Consider the following 25591-nt stretch of genomic DNA (forward strand, 5'->3'; position numbering starts at 1 on the left):
TAGAATCAGCTTATTTTCTTGCCTCCCGCCTCGTCAAAACTTGCTAAAGCGATATATTATTAGCAACACGCCATGCTTCAAAACTAAAGTCAAGAAATACTAGTCTGCGTAAACTTTCCTTTTATGCTTACAAATCTACGAACAAGAAAGCAGTAAGCAGTTTGTCCTAAATTCAGTGAGGGCCCACAAGCCAAAACCAGGCGCTTACATCTACATCAGTACCCACCAGTTATAACGAAAGCAGAAACACCTTCACTGCACTGCTACGGGAATGACTGCGGAAGCTTTGTGACCTGCTGCCTTCTTCCCAACCCAAATTTTCCATTGACTCCCATGAGGGATTTGCGTATTCCCAAGTCCAGCCCCGTCTTCTCTACAGTGTTGTCCTAAATCCCAAAGCCGAGACGAGCTGAATAAGTGAATGCATCTAAGGTCTCTTCTTGTTCCTGTCTCTAGTGAGGGACTGGCGGGTGCTGTTGAAACCCAACTGCTTGCTCTCCTGTTTGGATCTCAACAGGTCCCATTTTAGAAACATCCTCAATTTTAGAAACATCCTGCTGAAGAAACAGCACGTTTAGCAGCTATAAAAACGACAGCATCTTTAAAATCCACCTTGTGAGAAACCGGTTTTCTCCTTCATTCCTGCCCAGGATTCTTTAATTCCGGACAATATTTTCGCCAGAAAATTTGGTCTTCGACGCACATTTCCTGCTTTAGCTTGTTTTCTTACTGGAGTTAATGGCTTTGGTCTTGAGACTGGAAAGCAAGAGGGGGAAAATTTCAGCCTGGTGTCATCCAAGTGACAGGGAATTCTCCCCTCTATTTCCCCCCGCTACAAGTTACCTTCTCTTGAGGCCAGTGCAGGCAAATGGTAAAGCTTGGCTCTCTCTACGGCCAGCTGCCTTTCAATTCGTGGAAGGATCTTGCCATATTGGGCTAATAGAGAATTTCTGGCAACTGCTCTGTCGGTCAAGCGATGATCGCCGTCGTTCTGATGAAGGAAAAGCGGAAAGCAAAAGCTTAACTAATTACAAGAAGTTCATTGCACAGACCTCTCCGTGCTGTTTCGCATTAGTGAGCAGATTTCCTCTACGGGTGTGGGAAAACACCTCCACTGCACAGAACAGCGGCAAGTTCTACCCATCCGCACACACCGATTTCACCTGGTACTTTTAGCAAAGTGGAAGGAAGACTGGAATAGCAACAGAGCCTACAACTTGAAGTTAAAACAATGCTGGCACTCTGCAGAACCTTCTTCTGATACGCCTGTTATCACCTGCAATTTTCTGATATCACCTGCAATTTGCAAACGACTTACTACATAGCAGGCTTTCCCTTGTTCTTCCTGAAACGCCAGTGCCCTGAATATACGGGACAACTGGAAATTACCCTGGACAACATGATGTGAAGATTAAAACAAGCAAGAAAAAGCGACCTACGCACACCACCTGGCCGCATGACAGTTTTCAAATGCGGGACCTACGACTTCCAAACCACCTTAGAAGTTTGAGTCACTGGAAAACTATGATTCCAGAAAACAGCAAACGCGTCACAAATCCAGAACACAAGTTCACGCTTACCATAAGATTGACATTCATGGATTGATTCAGCTCTAGTGCTGCAATGTAGTTGGCACGCTGCAGATGGTAGACTAAAAGGAATTCTTGATTCTGAACACCAGCACTGGTCCTTAAAAACTTCTCCAAACACTCCTATGAGAAAAAAAAAATCATTCCAAAAATCTGTTATGGCTCTGCCTTTTCTCTTTTCAAAGAGACGATTAACATTTTTCCTTGCTCCCACTTACTTGTTCGGTGTCTGTGAAAGGCAGCTTCAGCAAGTCTTCCATCAGGCCCATCTCCCGGCACATTTCGTACATGTGTTTTAAGAGGTCTTCTAAGTTTGCCTGAGCGGCATGTTGGTGCAACAGACCCCAAGCCTCCACCATGCACCTGTAATTAATGTTTCACACGTAAAGGCATGTTAACAGCATAACCAAAGAGATGCCCCAAGAGTCTTGTACTCAAAGTTTAAAGGAAACTTAGGGGATGATGATTTCTATTCTTTGTTCTCCATTTTCACAAGATTTGCATGACAAAATGGTGGGGTGTATTTCTTTACCTATTGGAGAGCAACACAGTGAGGAGAAGCTGCACTTCCCCGCTGCTTGCCGTGGGTGGCCTCATCAGCTGGATGTATCTGAGGGCTTGCCCATGCTCCCCTTGGCACAGGAGGGACTGAATAATTCTCTTGTGCTGCCATGACGCGGTTTTGATTGTAGCGGGATGAAAGAGCAGGGCCAGTGAATTCTGTACAAGTTAGAGATCGGGTTTTAAAATCATTTTCTAGATTATAGCTTTGTACTGCCATGTATGTCTAACTCAACTCTACCATACTTACTTCGTAATCATTGTGATCTAGAAGCCAAAAACCTTCAACAAGCTTAACAAGTCCCCAAGGCATGCCAAAGGCAGTTGCAAAGGAGTCGACTGAAGTCTCTGTCTCACTCGGAAAGGAACGCTTGATATCCAGCAGCAAGTAAATTGTCTGACATCAGGTATCTCATTAAGGCTAATCAGTTTGTAAGACCAAAAGTTTATCACATTACCTTTAGAAAAACATAATGAAGTAAGAATATAAAAGTGGTAGGAAGCAGAAAATACATTCAAAACATTGGAGCATCCAACGCTCAATTATTACAGCAAATAAATTCCACAGTTGGGTTTTTCCCTCATGTCCAGCGTCTATAAAACAGTGTAAATTGTGGCATCCTTACAGTACAGCTCAGCTCCGAATGATTAAAACTGGATTTAAACCAGTATGCGGGTCACTCATTGGTAGCGTCATTTTCTCTTTCTGACGTCCGTTTTTAGGGACATCATCTAACAAGACAGCTCTGGGCTATAAGCGTTTCTAAGCCCCTTGCTCTCTAGGCTCCCGTCGCGGGTTAGGCAACAAACAGCAAAAGCAAGGCTGTGTATTTCAGCAGCTTAAAAAAAAAGTTTCTGCCCCATGACTTTTCTCTTCTCCCTGTTGCTTATTCCGTGTGCCTGCACTTTCAACGGAACCAAAGCAAGCACTGTGAGCTGCGCTGGAAAACCCGTGATTTCAGCAAAAATCCGGTACTGGTAAACCACTCTTAGAAATCCTTTTGCTCTGAAATAGAAATTGTTTTATAACCCATCATGGGTGTTTTAGAAAATTTTAAACGGTGTTTAAATTTTGAGAAAAACTAAGGACAAATGTTACGAAACAGGTCGGCGACCAACACTGAAGAACATTTATGTGCATCCCCTGGAGGTGTAATAAAAATAACTAGAAAGGATACAATTGCGTGTTTGCAGTTTTCTTCAATGTTTTCTAGCAAATAGAGATCCAGCAGTGCCTGAAATGAAAAATTAAAAGTTCTGAAAAAACGCCTGTCTTCCCTAAATCATTGGCTTTTGGGTGGGGTTTGGCGGGGAGGGCGGCCGTTTGTTGTTGTTCTCAGTGAACAGGACACTCACATGCAAACTGGCAGGCGGGTATTTCCCAGTTCCTCCTGCATCTCTCCGCCACAGCTTCTCCACTTGGTCTCCTAACTGGGAAACCATTCCATCAACCATCAAGCAGTCCGAGTCCCATTTTCCTCTGGAACAAAAGGTAGCAAGGATTTGGACAGAGTTAAACACTAATTCCAGCCTCCCGGTGTAACGGCTTTCCTCCAGTCTTCTGCTGACTGCAGCCCTGCCCTTTCATCTCCCGATGGCACAAAGCAGAAAAAGGACACTAGAGGCTCTGTGCTTCGAAGGAACACACGAGCCTGTATGTAAGTTACTTGAGAAGTAAGCCAAGGAAGATGAACTTTGAAGTCAATACCTCCTACCCTGCAGCTTCCACCTTAACTCACCTTGCAGCCTCTTGGTCACAGTGCCATCGCCGAAGCTTGGTCAGCTCTTTATTCAGTTTTCAGTACAATTTCCAAAGAAAAACCTATTATCGGCTAATCCAAGGCATGCCGCCTATGTGCTAGGCAGCTAGTCCAGGAAAGAGAGCTGACGTTAGCAAGTGACTTCTATCCGACAGCCAGCAGAGTGCGAGGCGTGACAACTCCATGTAACTCCAACCATCTTACGAAATCACACCACGTACTTGGGAGAAGGGGACTTAGGCCAATACAGTTATGACCCTCTATTACCAGTCAAGGACGGAGATGATTGTTTGTTAAAAAACACGCTTTCTTCTGCTTCCAAAACAATTGTTCTGTGAACACCCTGCTTTGCTGAACTGGAGGTGACTGATCCTGTCCTAATCACATGGCCTTTTTCAGTAGTCAGAAATTATACACATTAGCCAATGAATAAAGTAGACTCCCGAAAAATGATGATACCAACCAGTGGTACTAAGCAGAGGTAGATATCAACGTTTTAACACAGGGAAGTAACCTCTCTGTTCAACAGAACACACGTGTCACTGAAGTCAAGAGTATTGCTGGCAGCGGCATTACGCATAGCCCATGCAACTGTTGAGATAAAAGCCATTCCCTTCCACTTCTGAATTTGCCGTGGAAGTGTTCTAGAGTCTTCCTCTAGCTCTTACCTTGATAAACGCTCAAGTTTCTGTCGCTGACCAGTATAGCAGCTCTCAATCAGAGGATAATTGTAGAAAGGTCTTGACAAACGCGTATCGTCATCTACAGGCAACAAAGTAGAAGCAAGTTAAAGCAGTCATATCACACTTGTAAACGAAAATTTTTGCCTAAAGAGACAGAAGATCGTACAAGCTAAGCATCAAGAAGCCTCCAACTCTGAAAGAAGCCAATCCTCTTTCTGCCTTTGCTAAAAGAACTCTAAGAGACAAGACTCAATTCCTTCTTGCCCCAAGTGCCGTTTCAAGGTTACAGTTCACGCAGCATTCACAACGTGTAGGGTAAGCTGAAGTTCACTATAAAAAAAACCACCCAGTTCTCAAAGGGAATGGTTTTAAAACCATTGTTTAAAACAATTGTTTGTGAGACAATTAAGGCTGGCAATGGAATTTCTAATCCATCCAACTAAAGAAGGATTTCCAAGGTGTACTTTCTCCTCAAGCAACTGATAGAAAGTTCAAAACATGCAGGTAATGCTCTCACTGTAAAAACAAGCATTCCGGTACTTGTTGTTTAATAGTACTTTGTTTAAAATCTCAAGTAGTTCAAGCTGTGGACACAAGCAGCGCCTTGACGTCAGGGGTCCATTGCTATTCCTAAAATCCACCCAGGAAAGAAACTGCCTGCCTCATTCTACGCCGTGTACTTGACAACCCAGCAAAATCTCAACTTCACCCACAGAACTTCAGCACACCCTGCCACTGAACCAGCACGACTTCTTCCTGACGAAACCGTTACAAAAACATGGCTAAGCATGCGTTCGTGGGAGTCACTCACTGGATGGTCGCCTTGTTACAAACGTATGACAGGTCACGCTTACCTAAACCCTCTGGAAGGAGACCGGATCGACAGAACCAGATGACCACTCGTGCATACAAAGAAATGAGGCCGGTTACCGCTTGCTTATTTGTCACGTCTGCAAAACCTGAAAAAAGGCAGGAGATGATTAGCGTTATGCAATTCTGTTCATTTTCACAAAACTCCCTTCATCCTACTAAACCAAAAGTATAAAAATAGCACATTAGAAATCTTTCTCTTTGCGTTTTTCATGCTGTATCGCTTTCTTATTTGAAGAAAAAACCCACTATCACCACCAAAACAAAAAGCAACCCCTATAAAGAACTAAACTCACTAAAGGCTAAAATAAAAAAAAAAAAACAAAACCCCAAAGCCTGAACTACTAAATGCACGCAGGAATAAGACATCTGTTTCTCACGTAGCAGAGATTCTTCTGATAGCAAAGGGATATTCTTTTCTTTTCTCAATAGGCCAAGAACCATTTCTAAGAGAAAAAGCTGTAGAAACTCAAGTAACTTACTTTGCATGTTACTCGTTTACGCTTCCTTCGTATTGTTTAGCAATTTGCAACACAGTGTCTGCATGCAACTAGAACTTGCTAGCTAAGAACTCAAAGGAATAATTTTCAGCAATACCACATTCGGTTGCTGTAATTTCAGCCCAGTTGCCTACAAAGCTTCTCTCTGGATGTAGCCTCCCCCACCCCCTTGCATGAGCTCCACCATAAACTGTTGCCCTGAACTCCATGCGTGTTTTGTGGTGGTCCCAAGCGCTCAGCTTTAAGCCCCTTCTCCCAGCTAAATGTGACTGTCTTCCAATCCTCAAAAACAACAAAAGCCCATGTTGCCACAATTCCAAATCTTAATAAAACATACCAAAGATTTTGTAGCACTACTACAAACCTTTTTCAGTAAGCTCTTGTGCTTCTGTGAGAAAACAGTTTAAGACCGTGCTAAGGTTGCTCAAAAGCAACTGGCAGCGCTGGAGAGACCGTAATGTCTGGGCGTCAGTGAAGTTGCAAGAGCCATCAAACAGCGGAACACCTTTTCAAGAATAAATATTAAATCGTTAGCCGACAGAGCAATTCCAGAGTTTCAAGGCGCACTTCAAGGACCGCGTGCAATATCCTATAGCGGCGTATTACTGAGGAAGCTCAATCAGAAAGAACGACTTTAGGTTTGCGGAATGACTACACTAGTACTCACAGATTTGGTCAAATTCTTCCTTTGTAGAGATCACTTGGTTCCATGTCCACTCAAGAACAAACCGTAAATTACCAGCAGACCTTGGCTGCTCTTTAAACAAAGAGAACAAAAAAGAAATGAATCAACAGGCTCCAACTCAAACAGGTACCACGTAAAAAAACAACGTTCCAAGTATTACCTTCAGATATCCAATGTTTAATGCATCCAGTCAGAAGTCCCACAGAACCTGTCTGGACGGCAGCTGACAATACTGCTTCCAGCTGCTCCTCCTAAACGTAACAGACAAACTCAAATGAGAATCTTACCTACTTGCACCATGTGAACCATCAACAGTAAATGTTTCTTTCTAACTGTATACTCATTCAGACATCACAAAGTCAATCAGGACACAGGCCAGGAATGCCACGTCCTTTCTCTTAATTCCAGCCACAGGCTGGACTGCCCACTGCTCTGAGGAACACATTAACACACTTCTCCTCTGACATTTCAACTTACTGCAGCCTAATTCTAATCTTTCTTCGCGTGCCTCTGCATTACAGTCTTCACGTACTGAGTTACGACTTACTACGTCCAGAAACATCCTCTGCTAATACGCGTTACACATCTGTGCAGATAAGTTTGCCATCAGGAATGCAGGAAGGGGACAGGACAAACACAACTGTGCAACGTTTGCATGGAAACAGTGAAGCTACGGCCAAGCAGCTTTCTAGACCATGAAGACATGAAGCAGTTCTGACACCCAAAACAGTACGTTGGAATTTTGTAACATGACAGAAAAGAAGCAAAACTTTTACATCCTAATGGCTTAAATGTTAGGCTCTTCAAATACTGTATTATAGTGTAGTGGTAATCCTTACAAGGATAAATCACAGGTATGCACAGACGCGCGATATTAAGTAGTAGCTTATCTCAGCTGGTGTTCTCGTACTTCTCTCAGGTGAGAGGACCCTTCATAAGTTTTTACTTTGGTTTTTGGGATGGGATTTGGTTGGTTGGTTGGGTTTTTTTAAACACATTCAAAAGTATCTTTCCCCTCTAGGCAAAATCATGACATTCAAAGCGACTTCTACACACGTAGAACACACATGTGATATTGCCATCTTTTTCTGAAAACTGGTTTCAGACAAGGAAACACACCATTGGCCAGCTTGCCAAGAAATGTCTTTGAGCTACCACACTGTGAAGAAGCGTTCATGTCCTAACACACGTCCACAAATGTGGTGACGAATGCAGGAGACAGGAAGAGGAGGGCAGTGGGAAGGCTGCTCTCCCCTTCCTGCTGATCGCTCCAGGGAAAGGTTGGTGCATTGCAAATGGAAAACCTATGGCAGGGGGAGTGAAGTCACTGTGGTGGCATAAAGCACATAGAAGGTAGCGAGTGTCATGAGATAAAGGTGATTAAGGTGTTGCAGCTGCAAGAGGGCAGTCTCAGAGCAGCAAATTGGGCTACTGCAGCACAAGGCAGAGGCTACAGAGGTGAAGATCCGCCCGGAGAGGATGCAGAAAAGCCTACCGATGAAGGGAAAACGAGGGCAAGCCGTGAAGAAATTGCCAGGGAGAGCTGACAGCAGTAATCCTTTACCACAGCCCACTTCCTTGGAAGCAAATGATCACGTACAGTGACAGTGCAGCAAGCCGACGTCTGCAAGAGCTCGCATCCCAGGGAGACGCCCCCATCGTCGGCTACTGCACTGAACCACTGCTTTGAGAAACTGACAGGGATGGGGGTTACTCTGGGGGACACATGCGTTATGTTGGGCATGACCAGCACTGACTGCACGCTTCCTTGTGCGCATCTGTGTGTGGCACCGAATTAAGAGAGGGGTCTCTAAAGACAGATCTCTTAGGGCTGTTCCCAGTCAAAGTCACTACTTTGGATCTAAGGATACGGTTACTTCTGCTAGCTCAGGTCACGCCTGTATTTCAAATTGGAGTATCGTGTCTTGTAGCCCCTCCAGCCCTGTCAGACCAGATGGATGTATTTCCCCCTTGATTCCCTCATAGGCACTCACCTGACTCAAACTGGATGGCTGGACGTCAACTGGTCTTGGAGACAGCAAGCCAGCTACAAGACACCTATTGTAGCTATCCTGAATGGCTTCCCATATTGAAGGACCAGATTTCTTCAAAAAATTCAAGGTCTGAAACATCGATCGAAAACGACAGATTAAGACAGCATTGTTATTCCGTCACTACGCTTCTGGATAACCTCTAAAAGGAAGAATCTAAATGTTCACTGACACCGTCAGACAGCCTGAACCACTAAGATGCTTTAGGTTAGCAATCTGCGTAATTAAGTCTTTTCTACCTTCTCTGTCTATACACAGGCCTTGCTCTTTCCCTCAACACTGACACAAAATACATTCTATGTAAGCTCAGCTAACATGCAACTTCACGCTTTGGAAGATCCTTTCTATGCCTGTTCGTATGGAAGCCGATTCATGTTGGAAACATTTAGTGAGCTGAAACTTCACTCAAAATTATCTGTCACAATCTGTGCCGTGGCTCAGAAGTTATAATTTGGCCGAGTTTGGGAGAAAACAAAATTTTCACTCCTCAAACAGTTATGTCATTTTTCATTTTCTCCATTCCCTCCTTTTTCAAGAGAATTGGGGATCAAAACTCTAACTCAAGACTATGCAGACAGTTCGACTGAGGGGCAATAAAGAAGTAACACCTTTCCCCGCCTTCTACAGTGGTTTTGTTCTTGCTCCTGGAGCAACGTTGCATTCCTTTCTAGACATTCAATCCCCGATCGTGCCTCAAGAGGAGACAACGGCAGTTGTACAGTCCCAAGAGGGGACCTAAAACATTACCATTTGCATACAACTGGCGACAGGATACAATTGCAACTATGCGTGTGGACGGGCAGGATGAGCATGAAACGGTCCCTAACACGGAAAGCAGTGCAACAGAAAACTTAGAAAAGCTACATCTCCTGCCACTCGCAATAAAGATACAGTAAAAGATCACCTCCTTCTGGAAGCCGGTGCAAGTCATGTGAACGACTCTGGAGGTCAGCAAGCACGTACCATCTGCAGAAACAGGGAACGTTTGACAACCTTCCGTACTCTCACAGTTATGGCATGACCACTTTACATTTTTTACACACCGGTATCTAGAAACATATAACTGAGTGCTTTGAGCTTCAGTTCACAGTCATTTCAGGCTATAACCAGCACCACTTCACCGGCTACATTACAAAAGCACCAAAACTCAGCCGGCTGTCAGATATGTTCCACAATAGTAAATACCTTGTCAGTACAACATGATCAGAGTTGGGTTCGTGGGCGACTGGGTGGTTTTTTGGTTTGGTTTGGGTTTTGAATGACAAACAATGACTGAACAAGAGAACCAATGAATGGCATTTGACCTCATTTTAAGCTTATCACTCTCAAAAGCAGTGAAATACCTACCAAAGTTATAGTTGCCTGGATGAAAAAACCGCTCAGGTGGTGGATAAGAAGGAGGAACTCCCCGACTTAGACTCCGCTCATGGACCAGAATATCCAAAAGGAGCTTCGGAGAAGTCACGCTCACTACGGTATCCAGCGACCACAGTGCAAAATAGGGGCACTCATGAGGGAATTCTTCCGGCCTTAAAGAAAACAAGCGCGTAAGCTAAATGCCGACATTCAAATGAATTATTGGCAGGCATATGGAAAACTACTGAAGAAAAATCTACCTTAGCGAATCTGGCATTTGAGCAGAATACCAGCGATTAATGTCAAATACACCCAGGTAAGTAGATGGTTTTCCCTGACCGTACGTATTCACTTGCCAACTGAAGACTGAGACACTGGTGTCAGGAGACGTGACTGTAAAAGACAAGACGTTGTTTCTGACTTGTAGAAAATACGATAGATCCGATAGTTTTAAAACACCACTTTCTATTTTGGCTTCATTCTCTTCTGTCACTCGTGAAACACAACACTTCCTAAGAGTGATTACAGTAATTACGGAATAGCAAACATCTCTGTGATAGGTTTCAGTCACACTGCCCCTTTTTCTTGTCCCCTCGTCCAGATCACTGGTCAAGATACTAAAGAGAAGTGGCCCCAGTGCAGTGCCCTGGGGAACAGCACTTGTGACGGGCTACCATCTGGATGCAGATGCGGACATCGGTTTGAAGAAGGGAAAAAATTCTGGTAACATTCCTAAGCAATGGAGAGTTTGAACTTCTTGTTCAAAGATGGCAGCTGGAGGAGTAAAACGACTGACCATCATCATACAAACGGCCCCACCATACATCGCGATAGCATGTCAGCAAGCATAAAATAAAACCCACTTTTTCCCTTAAAGAAGTCCCACATAACTTAAGCATCCATTTTTTCTTCGTAAATAATCCCAACAATCTAGTCTATGCAGCTAGGCAAGACTTTCAGACTGTGGGGACAGAACAGCATTCGTTGCTTAGGTTCCAAAAGCACTTCTTTTAAAATCACCAAACACGGACATCAGAACAAACCTTCATTTACGCTATCCTCTCCGTCAACGTCGCTGCGGAATTTTTCGACAGTCTGGCAGCTGATTAATTTAGTACTCATCTGGCCTCTCAAGGGAAAGACTCCACCCGTGAGATCTAAACTGAACTTTTCGCCACGGTATTCCAAACCCTGGGGGAAAAAATCAGAGAAGAGAGCAAAGGTCATTCTAAGATAAAAACATACATTATGGCTAAATATGAAAGACAGTCTAACAGAATAGGCTTATTATACTGTGTATTTCGCATGAGCCTATTTCTGATGGTAAATAGAAACTACGCCTGACATGCAAGAGAATGCAGTGTCAAATCGTAACGGGTAAGTTTGGCTGTAAAGGCTTTGCACTTTTTCAAAATTTAGAATTTCCCTAACATTCTTCAGATCTAAACATGTTTTGCAGAATTCCTTGCGACATCCAAGAATGTTCTTTATAAAAATAAATATATCGCTACAAAGAGATATCTAAAATGATGCAACACACATGCATGCAAAGCTCTTTGCTCCATGTCTTGATTGCAGAACTGATGAAGTTAGAGAAGCCCCAGCAGCTAAAGCTGTCAAGAGGTATTTTCTATGGGCACACCACCAGAGTGACCGTGCACCCCTCTCTAGTTACTGTGAGAACTTCATACTGATTAGCAATCTTCTTTCAAGCCACGTAAGCTATGACAGCTCCTCCTCTCATCTTGTCAGAGACTAACGGGTGAAATACCCCTCAGCTCCTCACCAAGCACAGCCAACAGCAAAAGGGAAAACCAGAAAGGACACGGGGTGCACGTGGCCAAGGCTTTTAGCATCACGAATTACTACACAGTAAACAAACTAATTTTGAGATACACAGAAACCCCGGCACGATTGTGTTGAACCTCTGATAGTGCCATTTTTTAAGTAAGCATGAAGTGAAATACCGTCTTTCCAAATACAGCATTCATTCAAACTGTCTACCATACAACACATGAATGGGTGTACTGGGGACAAATAGCAGCTCTATAATTAAAAAAAAAAAAAAAAAAAAAAGAGGGAAAAAGAAACCCAACCCACACAACCCATAAACTGATAACGCCACATTCTACCCAGGTTTCCTAAACTTGCAGAGCTCTGAAACGAACTGGCATGAAACCACACATTCCCGTATGATCTCATAGGATACATCTAATTCACCTAATCTGAGAAGAGGCGAGCTTTCTCTTAATGATTCCAGGAAGTGTTACAAATAAATATGAAGGTTGTCTAAAAAGAAAAATTAAATAATTAAAAAAAGTCTTTCATAACTAAAAAGAAAATGCTTCTGAAGCAAAGCAGTGCATTTTAAACTTTCCACGCCGGGCAAAGTCATTCTAAGGAACTCCATTGTATGGGAGATGTTAAGTAATGACTCCATTGACTAGCAAAACACAAAAACAAGTTTTCAAACGAGATGCACTGGTCAAACTCTGATATCAAAGTAGAGAGTGTATACTCTGCCCATCCGCAAGCATTGTGCAGAACGAGGGTAAAGATGCGCTCTACGATCGTGATTTGATGCACCAGATTTAGCAACTGCTGCGACAGTACAAAAAAGGTCTTTGGAAGCATTACTTAAACATACCTTTCTGTTTAATTACTTAAGCAGACTTAAACCAGCCTTGAAGGCAATGGAGACGAGAGTTTGACACGCATATAGAAAAACACAGTACCACATGTTCCATAAGTCCTATTTGTGACTCTTACCATGACACACAGTCAAAGAGGCACTGCTTCATAGCCTCAAACCTAATTCCTGGAACAAAAAGCACTGCTGTATTGAAAAAGTCTTTTGAGCTCCTATGAACTCTATCCAATGAACAAGGATCAACAGTAGATTCCTCCTTCTTTACTCAAACTTGGCCTAGCAAAAGGGAGACACTTAAATTTTCTACCCCTGAAGATGGACAAGAAACTTGACTCAGACAGCCATGCAGGCAGACAGTCATGTAGTACTAACCAATCTGTGACTACAAGGAAGTGTTCTGAGACTAAAAGTATCCGCTGTGGAGCACAGGTCCCGCACATCAACAAAGATAAAGAGATAGCATCCAGCACGCGATGAATCCCTGGAAGATCCTTCTACTTGGTCACCGTGATAGATAATGCATTTTAAAGAAACACCACCTTTTCCAAACACCTAACCTCTATCTATGCAAAAGCAACAGTGCCAAATGAGGAAGCACCTTTCCTACACATAAGCAAAACACTCAAAATCTAAATTAATCCAAAAAAATCAAAAGGCACAGTCCCTACAAAAACCAGAGTACCACGATACAAGAGTCACCCCTGTTTCGTTCCATAGCTATTGAGAATATGCAAGAGAAAGTACCAAATCAGGAGGAAAGACTTGCTCTGAACTAAGATTACTGTCCCATCAAAAAAGATTTTGGAAGACTTCCAGGCGTACAACTGAATGGAATTACACATCTAACAGATGCGCCTTGTCTCTGTTAGCTATCTGAGATGCAATGATACCTCACATCTGTATTTTAAACGCATCCTCTTGGAGCCAGATCTAACATTTAGGTACACTCTTCTGACCAAATTACATATTTTCCTGGCTTTAAGAGTAGATTGAATAGGTCACCCAGCCAAAAAGAAGAACGAGTTATCTTTACAGCTACTAAGTGGCAGGATCAACACTGAAGAGACACTGTAGGTGCATTTCATGTGAAAAGTCCGGCTGACAAAGCTCTAAGGGAAACCAAGAATATAAAACTGAAGATCAGCAAAGACTAGAGTATGACTGTATTTTAAGAAAGGGAGAGAGACAGAAGCTTATTCAAGTCCGAAGCTTGGTTAAACCAAGCGATTCAAGGCCCAATCTTCTCTTCCTACATGCCATTCGTTTGGTATTTCAGAATAATTTTATTTGCAAAAGCCGCGTCCTCTTCAGGAATTTCATTTATACGGGCTCTTTGCAGATGAATCTAGCTGGAACACACGACACTGCAGTATAAAATGGTACGCCTTCTTTCCAAAAGGTATGGACAAAGGCCGTGCCCAAGAAGACTCAGCAAAACATGATTATTTTTTCAGCCAGCTCTGAAGGTTGATGGTAAATCTCACCCCTGTAACTCAACTGATACTCCCTTAGAGAAAATTACTATTGTCTGCTTTTCCCACGCATGCACCTCTTACCTCATACATGACTTGTCCTGAGGCCACGCGTTTTCTGTCACCAAACGCTAACTGCAGCAGGTGTAAACTCACCACATCACCTTCACTGAAAAAGGGATAAATTATGAAATTTGGTTACAAAGCTGCTTTATAGTCCTCATCGTCGTGTTAGTAGACCTAGACGTTTTCTTAATAGCATGCTCCTGCTGAAAAGAACACCACCTCTTCCCAAAACATGATCATCGGCCACATTTAGCCACTGAAACATGAAGGAGGGCGTTTTGACACTAACAGCTTCAGGCTGCACTGGCTCACCAAGGCTCCACAGACTGCTGACGCTGGCACAAGGCCATCGGCAATACTGTCACCGCCGCCTTTAGGGGCGGCAGGCTGTTGTGTGGGCACGTCTGGTGTTCTAGATCTGCAGCCTCAACTGCTCCTAGTGGTATTTTAATACCACGGTGTGACTATCAAACAAATGATGAAGCGGTCATCGAGGAACAAAAGCAAACCATTTGAGAATGCGAGCAGAAGAATATGGCCACTGTTGCTTTGCCTTCTGACAGAAGGCAGGAACTAGTAGGTCCCTCTTCACGTCTGGTAAATCCTGTAAAAATTGCATTCTAAGTTTAACACCTTCCGTACCGGAAAGAATCGCAGACACACAACAAATACACATGTTCAACTGTATGGGAACAAATATCCTTAAAAAAAAAAGAATTAATTCAGTGGCTGATAGTTAAAGTTTTTATTCACCTTTCCTGCGTAGACTGAACAGCCCACAAGTAGCAACAATTGCGAGGATCATTCTCAGGCTCTTGAAAAGTGACAGCATAGACAGGAATCCTCCCTCCTTCAAGCTGAGAGTGGTGCCTACAGGTTTAGGGGAAAAAAAAAGCAAAACGAAAAAGAAAAAAAAAGGTGAGCCTAGTGGCCCAAACACAGGTAGTTTCTCGTTTCTTGGACTACGTCAAGCATTGTTCTTCCTGACTTCTGAACCTTACTTGTACCTCCACACTCTACTCTTGCCACCTAATTATTCCTCCACTGTCTATTTATGCATCCAACAGCTTCTGGGGAGTCAGTGCAGATCTGCTGAAGGGAATCCCAACCAGAAGTTAGCCAAATATTTCAGGTGAGATTGCTCTTTCGGCCAAAGCTGACATGCAGGAAAGAATACATTTTTCAGGCACAGGTCAGCTATTGAGTTTTCATGTCTCACTAGTTTCACCCTGGACACTTTAGAGAATATCGGCACCAAAATCACATCACTGACATACTTCAGCCTTTCAATGGATGCCCCAGTTGCAGTAACCGGTTCTGAAAACCCCAGGAAGCATGCTTCCCACAATTCCTCAATGCACAGGCACAATAAGGAAAACAATCCTAGTCCACTGGGGAGAAGGCGGACCACTTGATCCAGGTATGACTGAAAAGTTATGTCAGAAGAGGATTTCTGAACGTGCCAAGATTATACTCATACTCATGTCAGTCCCTGAAAAAGTTCTCTTTACATCCACATACTTCCTTAAGCAACAAATCGAGAGCCCCGCACCTCCAGGCATGGCCAAGTGTAAAGGCCTACTTACTCTCTCTTCAAAGTTTTCATATTCCAGAGCGACAGGTAGCCATCCGAGAAACCCACAACGAGCTGGTTGCTTCTGCTTATGTAGCACAGGGCTGATACTGCTGTTCCGGAAGCATTTTGTAGTTGAAAACAGAGACGTCTCCCTTCGCTGGTCACAGTTTCTCTTCTTTGTGCAACTTCAGCAGGATTTTTAGTGACAACTTCTAGATCTACACACACAAAACCAAGCAATAAATGAATACGTTATGCCATTTAGGCTGCATTTTAGGCACTGACGTGACAACCCCTATCATCTAATGCTACCGTGCCAGGCAAAATAGCCATTTATGCAACATTTTTTTTTGCCTTTTCCATTACTTATGTCTTCAAAGAACATAAGAACTCTCGGATCAGACAAGTATTCTCACTCACATTTGAAAGCTAGGTAAAAACGTGACCAAATTCTTCCTGGACTCTGAAAAGCAGGAGTTTGGGCCTCGTGATGAAATTTGAAGTGGCACCTCGTGTTTGAAGTGGCACCAATTGCTGAAGCTGCTGTTGTAATAGCCAAAACGGTGTATGCAATCTGAGTACACCTATTCGAGATTTCATTCATCCAAATGCATGGGTGTTGGTAAGTGGGGTTTATTTTAAAAAACAAGCCCAAAATTTGCCCCAAGTCAATTAACACAAGCAGAAGAGCATTCCCGGGAAACAGGGCTCCTCCAACACAACTTCCTACCAGGCGGCCGCACCGGCTCACGTGGCAAAATTCCTACACCTCTCTGGCAAGAATCATAGTGGCACAGGGATCTTGGTGGGAGGGGGCATTTACAACACTGCGAGGAGCAGTCAGACACTCCCAGGTTTAATCAGGTCAGGACTATACGATGTCAAACTGCCACCTGTAACCAGTCGTCAGAAATGTCTGACACAAGGGTCTTCAAAGTGGGATGCATACTGTTTCGTTAGAAGACAGAAGTTTTCTTGCGTTTAAATTCATGTGGAAAAACTGCAGGCTTACCCAATGCTTCGATATCATTCTGAGTGCAGGAGTAATCATCCAAACTAAGGTCAACCAGAAGCAGATGGCCAGCATCTGTAGCCACTGCTGCCACCCCAAAGAGCCATCGCAGACTCTGATGGAGGTGCTGAGTGCTCACGCTGGGTCCTCCGTGATTCGCTATGGGTTCTATAGCGGTTACCTACAGGAAAACTACAAGTTACTATTTGAGCTCTTTGACAAGCTCAATAGAAAAAGTAAATACAGGAGCATCAAAGCATTGTTTGCAATTAGATCAAGAAAAGAGACAAAGACAAAAAAGCCCCGTACAAAAACCTGTTACTGCCTTCCATTTACTAGATTTCCTGCGGGTAAGTGACTTAACTTCAACTTACATGGGGCATTCTATTAGTACAGCTTAGCAATTTCCATTTCCTACTTCGCAGTAATTAACTGGAGGAAAACACAGAAAATCAGTTATACGCAAGAAACTTTATCGTATTCAAGGGGCTTAAGACAGACAAACACAACTACATCGAGGTCTCCCACCGCTCACAGCCCACCAGCACCGCGATACAGTCTATGCCTTCTTTGACAAACGGGCGTTAGGATAAATCAGGGCTCGAGAGTCAGACGAGGCAGCGGCCAAGTTGCATGGGAGACACACCATTTCCATGGGAGCGAAACGTATTTAGAAAGCGTTGAAGGGAGAGACCAGCTTAGTAAAATTCACACTAGTCCGCATTTAGAAGAAAAGTAACAACCACATAAAGGAAAAGAAGCTTTAAATGCACACCAGCGCTTTCACGAATGTTGAGAAAAATGTTAAAAGCCAGCCTAAAGCAGCAGCTTCTCAGATAAAAAGGTGACTCCACCTAAAGGAGGAAGCGCACACTGCTCTCTCACGTGCCCAGCAGTCTGCACGCAACTGTCTCACAAGGCGAAGACAGACCTTTCAGCACACGTTGCAGCACATCCCAGGACAACACTGACTGCTAGAGCAGAGACACGAGCACACAAAGACTCCTGCGCTAAAGCTGCACGTATTTCTCTCTCTCAGTCACCCCAATACGAATGCTTACTACTAGTCATCACACTGTAGCATTACAAACAAACAAAACTCCACCTGTATTCTAGCAAGTCAAACCAAAGCAGCTGATGGAAAGCTGGCTAAGAAGTTAGTTAGTTAGTTGTTGCAGATTCTAAGATGATAAAAATGAATCTTGATCTTCTATTGACTACCACCGATTCTTGTTTACATTAAGATAATGAGGCTAGGGGACACACATCATTTGAGTTTCTGGGTTACAGAAGACAGAAAACATCAGCAACATTACACCAGTGTGTCCCATCTACACAAACACACTAGTCAGAGAGCAGAGATTCAAGGACTGCAGGCTGAAAGGTGACCTCCCAACAATCTGTCAGATAACTCACTAGAGGCTCTTTTTTCCTCTCCTAAGTCAACAGAAAAATGTGTTCTCCTCAGCCTGCTTGCTAGGCTGAGATTCAAGGCAATGTGTCGAAGTCATTTACAGCACAACTATGGAATTCTGAGCCATTTTAAAGACGGTATTTCTGATGGAAATCAAGCAATTAGGGCCAAAAAAAGGTGCTTTTCAATGCCTTTTTGCGGAAGGAGAGAATCAGGTAACTCTGTGCTCTACAATAAAACCAGAAAACTTGTTTTACTCTCAGTAAACTCCAACAATAATGGCACATTAAGCCCAAGATTTTACAGCAACACCGTCTTGACTGGATACTCTCAAGTGACAGGATGTTAACGCGCGATAGAAAAAATACCTCCTACAAAGAGACGCTCCAAAGCTTGTCCTAAAACAGGCCTACGCAGCACCTAACAACATCAAAGCTTCGTTTCTCCAATTAAAAAGTACCTACCCTCCCGGGAAGAACAACTGCTTTAACCACTCTTGAGAGTCCAAGGTCGTACAGACAGAGAACACTTCCCTCTGCGTCTTCCAACCCAACCAGCAGTCCAGTTCTCTTCTCCCAGGAAAACTCCTTCACCACACGAACAGTGGGAGGCTGTTCATTGACTCCACTGAAACGGTACGCAGAGAGCCGCTCTCCTGTCACACAGTTCACCACCTCAAGGTGAGGACCACGTGCCAACCACGCCAGGCCGTTTCTCCCTGTGAGAGAAAAGAAAGAGGACTGAAGCAAATGTCCAACGGAAGACTGAAAACAGCTGAAAAAAAATCACAGTGCCTGCCCCTTTCCTTCAATAAACGTACCTAGCAGAGGAAGACCGACCTACCTCATTCTAGTCAATGATTCAAAATCACCCGTTGAAATCCCCAAGCAATCCCTCCTAAAATTAACCACCTTGTTATTTTGCATTTGTACTTGTCATTCCCGCACCGAAGAATCTGGGTTGTTTGCGATAAAGATGACAAGGTCCTGATCGACAGCCTTTATACCATATTCGCCTTGGTTTTGCTAGAAATGATCTAAACGCATATGGGAATACAAGTCTTAGAGCGTAGAGGAAGAATCGAAGGCATTTTGTTTCACTGAACTACTGCCAGCCCAAAGGAAGTATGAGCTCAATTCCTGCATTTACACTCAGGTAGATAGATTCCACCTGGTCTTAACAGAAGCCTAGACCTCCAGATAGGCACCCAGCTCTACTGTCACATCACCTGGAAAGTCCACTTCAAAGTTTAACTATACTCACGTTTTAATATTAGCATTTGTCATCGCTGAAGCACCCTTTTTGTTCTCTCTCTCTAAACAGGATGCCTCTTAACAGCACCAACCTGACACAGCTGATACGATGACCTGAGGCTTCAGGTAGCCTCCAGGCAAGAACAGCTTTGTACCGAGACCAAATTTAAAGGAAAATGCTCACCTCCAGAAAACCTCCCGCACAGCACAGAGCCGAGGGTTCCCTCATCTTCCCCAAGTGCCTGAAGAGTCACCTCTGGAAACTGCAGCAGACTGCTCGTTACCTCAGCTGTTAGGTCTCGCATTCTTCACTGTAAATACAGGAAAAAATTGCACAACTAGACTCACGTCAGCCAGAACTATTCTTGAGAGTGACAGAAGTTTCATCAGTATGCAGTGAAAAATCCCCTAGACATCACCTCTAGCTCTTTTCCTTGCAAATAATGGCACTCGGGAGACTTTTTGCTCTCCCAGCAGAGCAAAAGGAGAATCCTTTGCTTTTCTGATGCCTGTGAGATCACCAACAAAAAGCGACCCAGACGTATCCACAGAGAAATAACAGGAAAAAGCCCAATACACTGAGTTCAAGTCTACTCACACAGGTTCGGAAGATGGGAGCTGAGAAAAATCAGATTTTAAAAAGCTTCTCAGTAACAGGTACAACTTTCCATTTGTCCTTTCCCTTGATTTCGTACTTTACCCTTTGTTACTTATTGTCAGTTGTCTTCTAGCAGCCAAAATTACCATTGGTCTTCACCTTAGGTACTTATGACTTCCAAACTATTTCCAAAGAAAGGAGCGTACCACGAGTCACAGGCTGAGGATAGATTTTTGCATTAAAAAGCTCCAAGAAGAATAAACATGGAGAAATTACACGTTCAAGCAGAATCACATTCAGCCAAGTCAGGGTTCAGGGACGTCAGTTTTGACTGACGGTAGTACCTGAAAATCCGTTTCAAGGGCCAACAATGCAATGGGCTTACTGACGAAAAAGCTAAAAATATGGCCAGCCGCAGCTGAAGAGATGGTTTCACAAAACATGCTGACTTCCCTGCCACCAAAAGAGAGGACTTGCCGCCGCCTCCCATCTCTCCATCTGCTCCTTTGTTCTACTACCGTACTCCTGTGGCTCACCTCGCACTGCCTTAACAGTGCCTTAGAGCACTTTAGGAGCCAAGTTCACTCCCTGAGCAGGCAGGAAACTCACCCAGAAAAGCAGGTGGTGTTCCACCAGCTTCGAGAGCTCAACTGCCTTGCAGAGACAACCAGCAAGCATAAGAGGTGGCACAAGGAAGGAGGCAGGACCACGCATCGGGAAGAAGGAGAGGGAATTTGTCCATCTCCTTTTTGTGGCAGTCAGCCCGGGCTGCTAGCTCATACCCGGGTGAAACGGCACACTCAGTTTGCAGGGAGGGCTAAAAACCCCTTCACTTTTAGAAAGGACACCACCCAGGACACAGTCAGGCATCTTTTAAGGCAACTTTTAACTCCCTCTTGCACGGAGAGACTCCCTAGCTCTCTGGGAAAGGCTGCAGCTGACAGGCGTCGTTCTTTCATTCCGCCAGAGGTGGAAGCTAAAGTGATTTCAGGGAAGGGTTATAAAAGGGTTTATAAAAGTTATACCAATTTTTGAATTGTTGTTCATGACTGGTTCCATGACATTTTCCCCAGAGAAACAGGAAGCAACTCACAAGCACTGGAGGAGCAGCAGATGGAAAAGTCACTTTCTGCACTCTCGTAGTCGTCAGGTTCAGTGAATTTGCACTTTGCCGGATTTTACTCCTGCAGAAAGAGGATTTAGCGAGTGAGTGAGCAGGTGATTTAGGGAGTACCACCGGGTCAGGTCTTTCCCGCTTAGGCAGAAAGCCTCCCCGCTCCCGGCGGTTTAGGCAAAAACCCTACATTTCATCCAAGCCCTAAGCTGTAGTCTAAAAAGCCACCAGCGTGACAGAGACGGTCTGTACCAGAATCCTACAATCGGCCTTATTTCACTCAAGTGCAGCCTACAGATTGTCTTGCCGAGTTTGTGCAGATGCTCCACAAGCACAAAGCTACAGCAGAAGGTGAGACGAGGAAAGCATTTCAGCTCTCTACCCCAACAGCCCCCAACAGCGAAGACCCTGTGTCTGATGCAGACCACAGATGTGACATCCCTCTCCATGAAAAAACAAACAAAACCAACACAGATCAGAACTTGACGCTGGAGCCACTTTACCCAGCTACCTCCTGCGGTTATTCCCCAACACGACTATACTTCCCTTCAAGAGTTGCAGTCCCCGTCTACCGTGGCGAAGCTCGCAGCAGTTCCCAAAGGCACTTCTGACCTTACGCTCTTTTTTACCTTGCTCGGTGCACCTGGACAGACAGACGTAGGCGCTGAGTGTCTCAGGACAGAACATACACGCAGCCTTCCCAGCACAGGGAGACAGTGGTGAGCAAGGCACTCTCAGCACACCACACCGCTCGCCTCTCCCAGCACGAATTCCAGAATCCCAGCACGAATTCCAGAATCCCAGCATCACAATGAAGAGAAAGGCCTTCCAGAATCACTGGAGGTCCTCTGGTCCAGCCCCCCTGCTCAGGCAGGGTCACCTACAGCAGGCTGCCCACGACCGTGTCCAGGCGGCTTTTGCGTATCTCATTCTGAAACATACTTTGACAAAGAGCAACCTGACAAGCCCAACTGCAAATGCATTTGCAACACGTGCAACAGGCCCGGCTTGTTGGTGACTCTCTCCTGCCAATTTAAGGCTTCTCTCCACCACACAAGTCAAGCAATACCACACCAGCAAAGCCTTGTCACCATTAGTTCTCTAAAACTGTATCCGACAGCTTCCTAGGTAGAAGGCACAAAATTAACAGAAGCCTGATTATGTTCGTTTCACTGTCTTAACAAAGCAAACCCCAGGCAGATCAATGCAGGAAAACCAGTTGATGCAGCAGGTGAACAAGAAGCTGTCCTCAGCAGAACAGGGTACGGTACTGTGTGCCCAAACGCCTGTGCCAGCTGCCAGCCAAGACCGATACAACCATCCAGAGGGAGCACCTGAACGACCCCGGTTAGCCATACACCCCACACAGGGCTCAGCATTCCCGACAGAATTAAGTCCCTAATTTTTATCAAACCCCCATCATTTTATCAAACATGATCAGGAAGCAATTATTAGATCTGAAAGACTGACGCCACGCTTCCTTTCTATTGGCAGAAGTTCCAGACCTGGAGTCACGGTTTATTAAGGAAGGGCAGAGAGGGGCGTGAGTAACAAATCTTAAAGATGACAAAAAGGGGAAAACATCAGACTCAGAAGACCAGAGGTTCATGGATCTGGCCGCAATGCCCGTTACTGGGAAACTCGCCTGAGCCACAGCAACGTACTGGTGCTCCCACTCCTTCCAGGCTTCCTCCGGACGGGACTCCCACGTGGCCTGTGTGCTCCGGATCCGCCACTCATTCCCAGCCAGCAGAAACTCTTCTCCCTCCTGCCTGCAATAGCCTTACTTACACTGGGTTTGGGCTTTTGTCTTGATCAGCACTTGATAAGGGAACTGACTCTGAGCAACTGGATGTGCCCACGCCAGTGCTGCACATGAGGACAGGGACCATTTCTCAAAGGCAGAGCTGTCTTCTTTTCTTCTCAAGTTTTTAAAAGCAATGTGTCTGTGGAGAAAAAAACCAAACAGAACACCTTTGAAAAAAAATCCCAAGTCACAGATATTAAGTACTACTCCTGTATAGCCAGGAGCTGCGCTGGAAAACCCGTGATTTCAGCAAAAATCCGGTACTGGTAAACCACTCTTAGAAATCCTTTTGCTCTGAAACAGGATATTTCACCACATCATTCTAGTAAGAAACCATTTGCTACAGATAGGAGGATTTTAAAAAAATTAAAACAGTGTTTAAACTTTGAGAGAAACTAAGGGATATTTTCAACATTTCCTACTAAAACTGTTTTCTCTTATCAGAGAAGACTTTCTAAACTCCATCGTAACATACGTTTCAATACACCATTTTATTGTATTTTTGTTGTATTTTCCCCTAGCCAAATGTGCACGAGGAAACCGCTAGCAGACCTCAGGGTGGGCTAGCCAGTGAGCAGGAGGAAAAGCCATCTCTGGAAAGATGCGGTGTCTCAGCCAGAGGTGAGAGACGGAGCCCAGAATTGGGGCACAGACGACAGCTGGGCTCAAGGCTCTGCTGACCCTCTGGGGCTCTGCAAATGTGGCTGCGTGGGGGAACCTGCAGAGTGACAGCATGCCTCTGGTGTCACTCGTGAGCTTCAACTGCAACAAGCCAGAGAGGCGGCTTTCTGTGAGCTGCCCCAGTGCAAGATGGCAGGTGGTAAAGGCACGGCCCCGTCTCTGGCAGCCTGCGTAGCCAGCCGCGTTGCTGTCGTGCATGTGTGTGGTGCACCCTCAGCCTTGCTACTGGCCTGACCTGCAAACGGGAAAGCAGCAGCCGCATCCAAGGGTCTGGGACAGAGACACCCCCAGGTCTGGGGTGCACCAGGCCGGGCTCCTGCCGCCAGCAAGGACGAAGCCCCGGCTCAGCAGATTTGTAACAACCCTTCGCTACTTGGCAGACACCGGCATCAAGCTTTAAGCTTCGCAGTATTAAGTTCACCAACGCCAAAAAGAAACCTGTTCTGTACCAGGAAGACTACGGAGAAGAAGTAAACGACTCGTGAGACCCTATGGATTGGTTTCTGCCCGTAGCTTGTTTTCCCCACCAGAAATCAACAACAAAGCTATTTACGAGTGGTTACATGGGAACTGATGAAATTGCAGCAAACAATTTTATTGAAATAACAAGCCTGAGAGTAGTGTTCCACGAGGGGAAGTTCTGATGGGGGATTAAACTGCTCGGTTATCCTCAGACATATTTGCACACCGGGCATATTCTTGCAATACGATCCATGGCTTTATCCAGTGCACTTCCAAAAGGAGAGACGAATTTTATTTCCACCGGTGGAGGTGACCAAGAGCCTCCTTTTCTTGTGGTCCTGAAAAGAAAGAGAAGTATCAAATTGATTTTTTGATTACCAACAGTATTCAGTAGAGGAAAACGTTTTGCAATGTTGGAATTACAAAATCGATGCCAAAGAATTATTTATGGGCTTCTTTGAAGATAGGGTCAAGGCAGAAAACATAGAGAAACAAGCTTCCTTTTGCTTTCGTTCCTTACCAGACTGTCCCAAGCATTCTCACTCAGTATTCGCGTGAGCTTTTTGAGCGCCCCCACGCCCTGATTTTAAGAGGCAACTCTCCCCAGACGGTTTTCCAGAAGGAACCGGAAAACATGGCCAGAAACAAGACGTTCTCTTTACTCGTCATCTGACCCACTCCTGCCTTCTATGGGGAACTAAAGACCGTAAGAGCGTGGTTTCGTAAGGTGGAATGACAGGAGAGCACGCCATCATTGCAAAGAGTAGCACCCACTTGGCCTTTCCTAGCCCCTCCCTCTTCTGGTTCCAATAGAAAACTGAACCGTGAAGTGGGGAAAACGGTGCCCAGGAGACCAGCAAGCTGGACAGGCTCGCAAAGTCAGAGCAGAACTGTACCGCCAAGGGAGGAAGAGCAAGTGAGGTGGCCAAAAGCTGAATCGCTACCGTTGTTTCTTAATGACTGCAAGCTGGCTCTGTTCAGGGGAAGAGTGGGATTCTTTCCCCTTCTCAGACACTTTTTCAAGCATTTCATGAAGAAGTTTCGCACTTTTCTCATTTTGCTCAGCTATTGTCTTAGTCATTTTCTCCACCGCCTCCGGGCCGGAGCCGTGGCGTTTGCCGGGGCCCGTGTGGGGGCAGCCCATGCCGCTGGCGGCGGTGTCCCTACGGCCGGGCCGTGGCTTTGGCCTGTATGGGCGGAGGCGTGGCTTTCGCCGGGGCCTCTGGGCGGCGCAGCCGCCGTGGGCCTGGCCGATGCCGGGGCCGGTGGGGGGCAGCCGATGCCGCTCGGGCTGGTGTCGGGGCCGGTGGCGTTGTTTGTGCCCGTGTTGCGGCTTGGGCAGTCACCTGAGTTGTTTGAGTTTCTGCTGTAGCTTTCCGTGGGGGGGTTGTCTGAATTCCTACTGCAGCTTTCGGTGGCAGGGCTGCCCGA

General features: G+C 45.0%; 1 protein-coding gene across 1 annotated transcript; it reads right to left on the reverse strand.

Annotated features, from left to right (window-relative positions):
• Window positions 1-631: 631 nt before the first annotated feature.
• Window positions 632-19803, reverse strand: LOC134513819 (protein ELYS-like; the record flags this gene model as incomplete). The annotated part of the gene is made up of 24 exons (XM_063330991.1): window positions 19683-19803; window positions 18710-18963; window positions 16832-17012; window positions 15830-16037; window positions 14997-15113; window positions 14262-14346; window positions 11099-11246; window positions 10316-10448; window positions 10047-10228; window positions 9604-9665; window positions 8643-8771; window positions 6809-6899; window positions 6631-6720; window positions 6328-6468; window positions 5448-5552; window positions 4579-4672; window positions 3507-3630; window positions 3329-3385; window positions 2401-2547; window positions 2122-2309; window positions 1808-1952; window positions 1581-1712; window positions 844-991; window positions 632-756 (listed from the first exon to the last, which is right to left on the reverse strand). Coding segments are annotated over exons 1-24 (3207 nt in total), but the record flags the coding sequence as incomplete, so codon positions are not given.
• Window positions 19804-25591: the final 5788 nt, after the last annotated feature.

This window comes from Chroicocephalus ridibundus, chromosome 3 (assembly GCF_963924245.1).
Source record: "Chroicocephalus ridibundus chromosome 3, bChrRid1.1, whole genome shotgun sequence".
Classification (NCBI taxonomy): domain Eukaryota; kingdom Metazoa; phylum Chordata; class Aves; order Charadriiformes; family Laridae; genus Chroicocephalus; species Chroicocephalus ridibundus.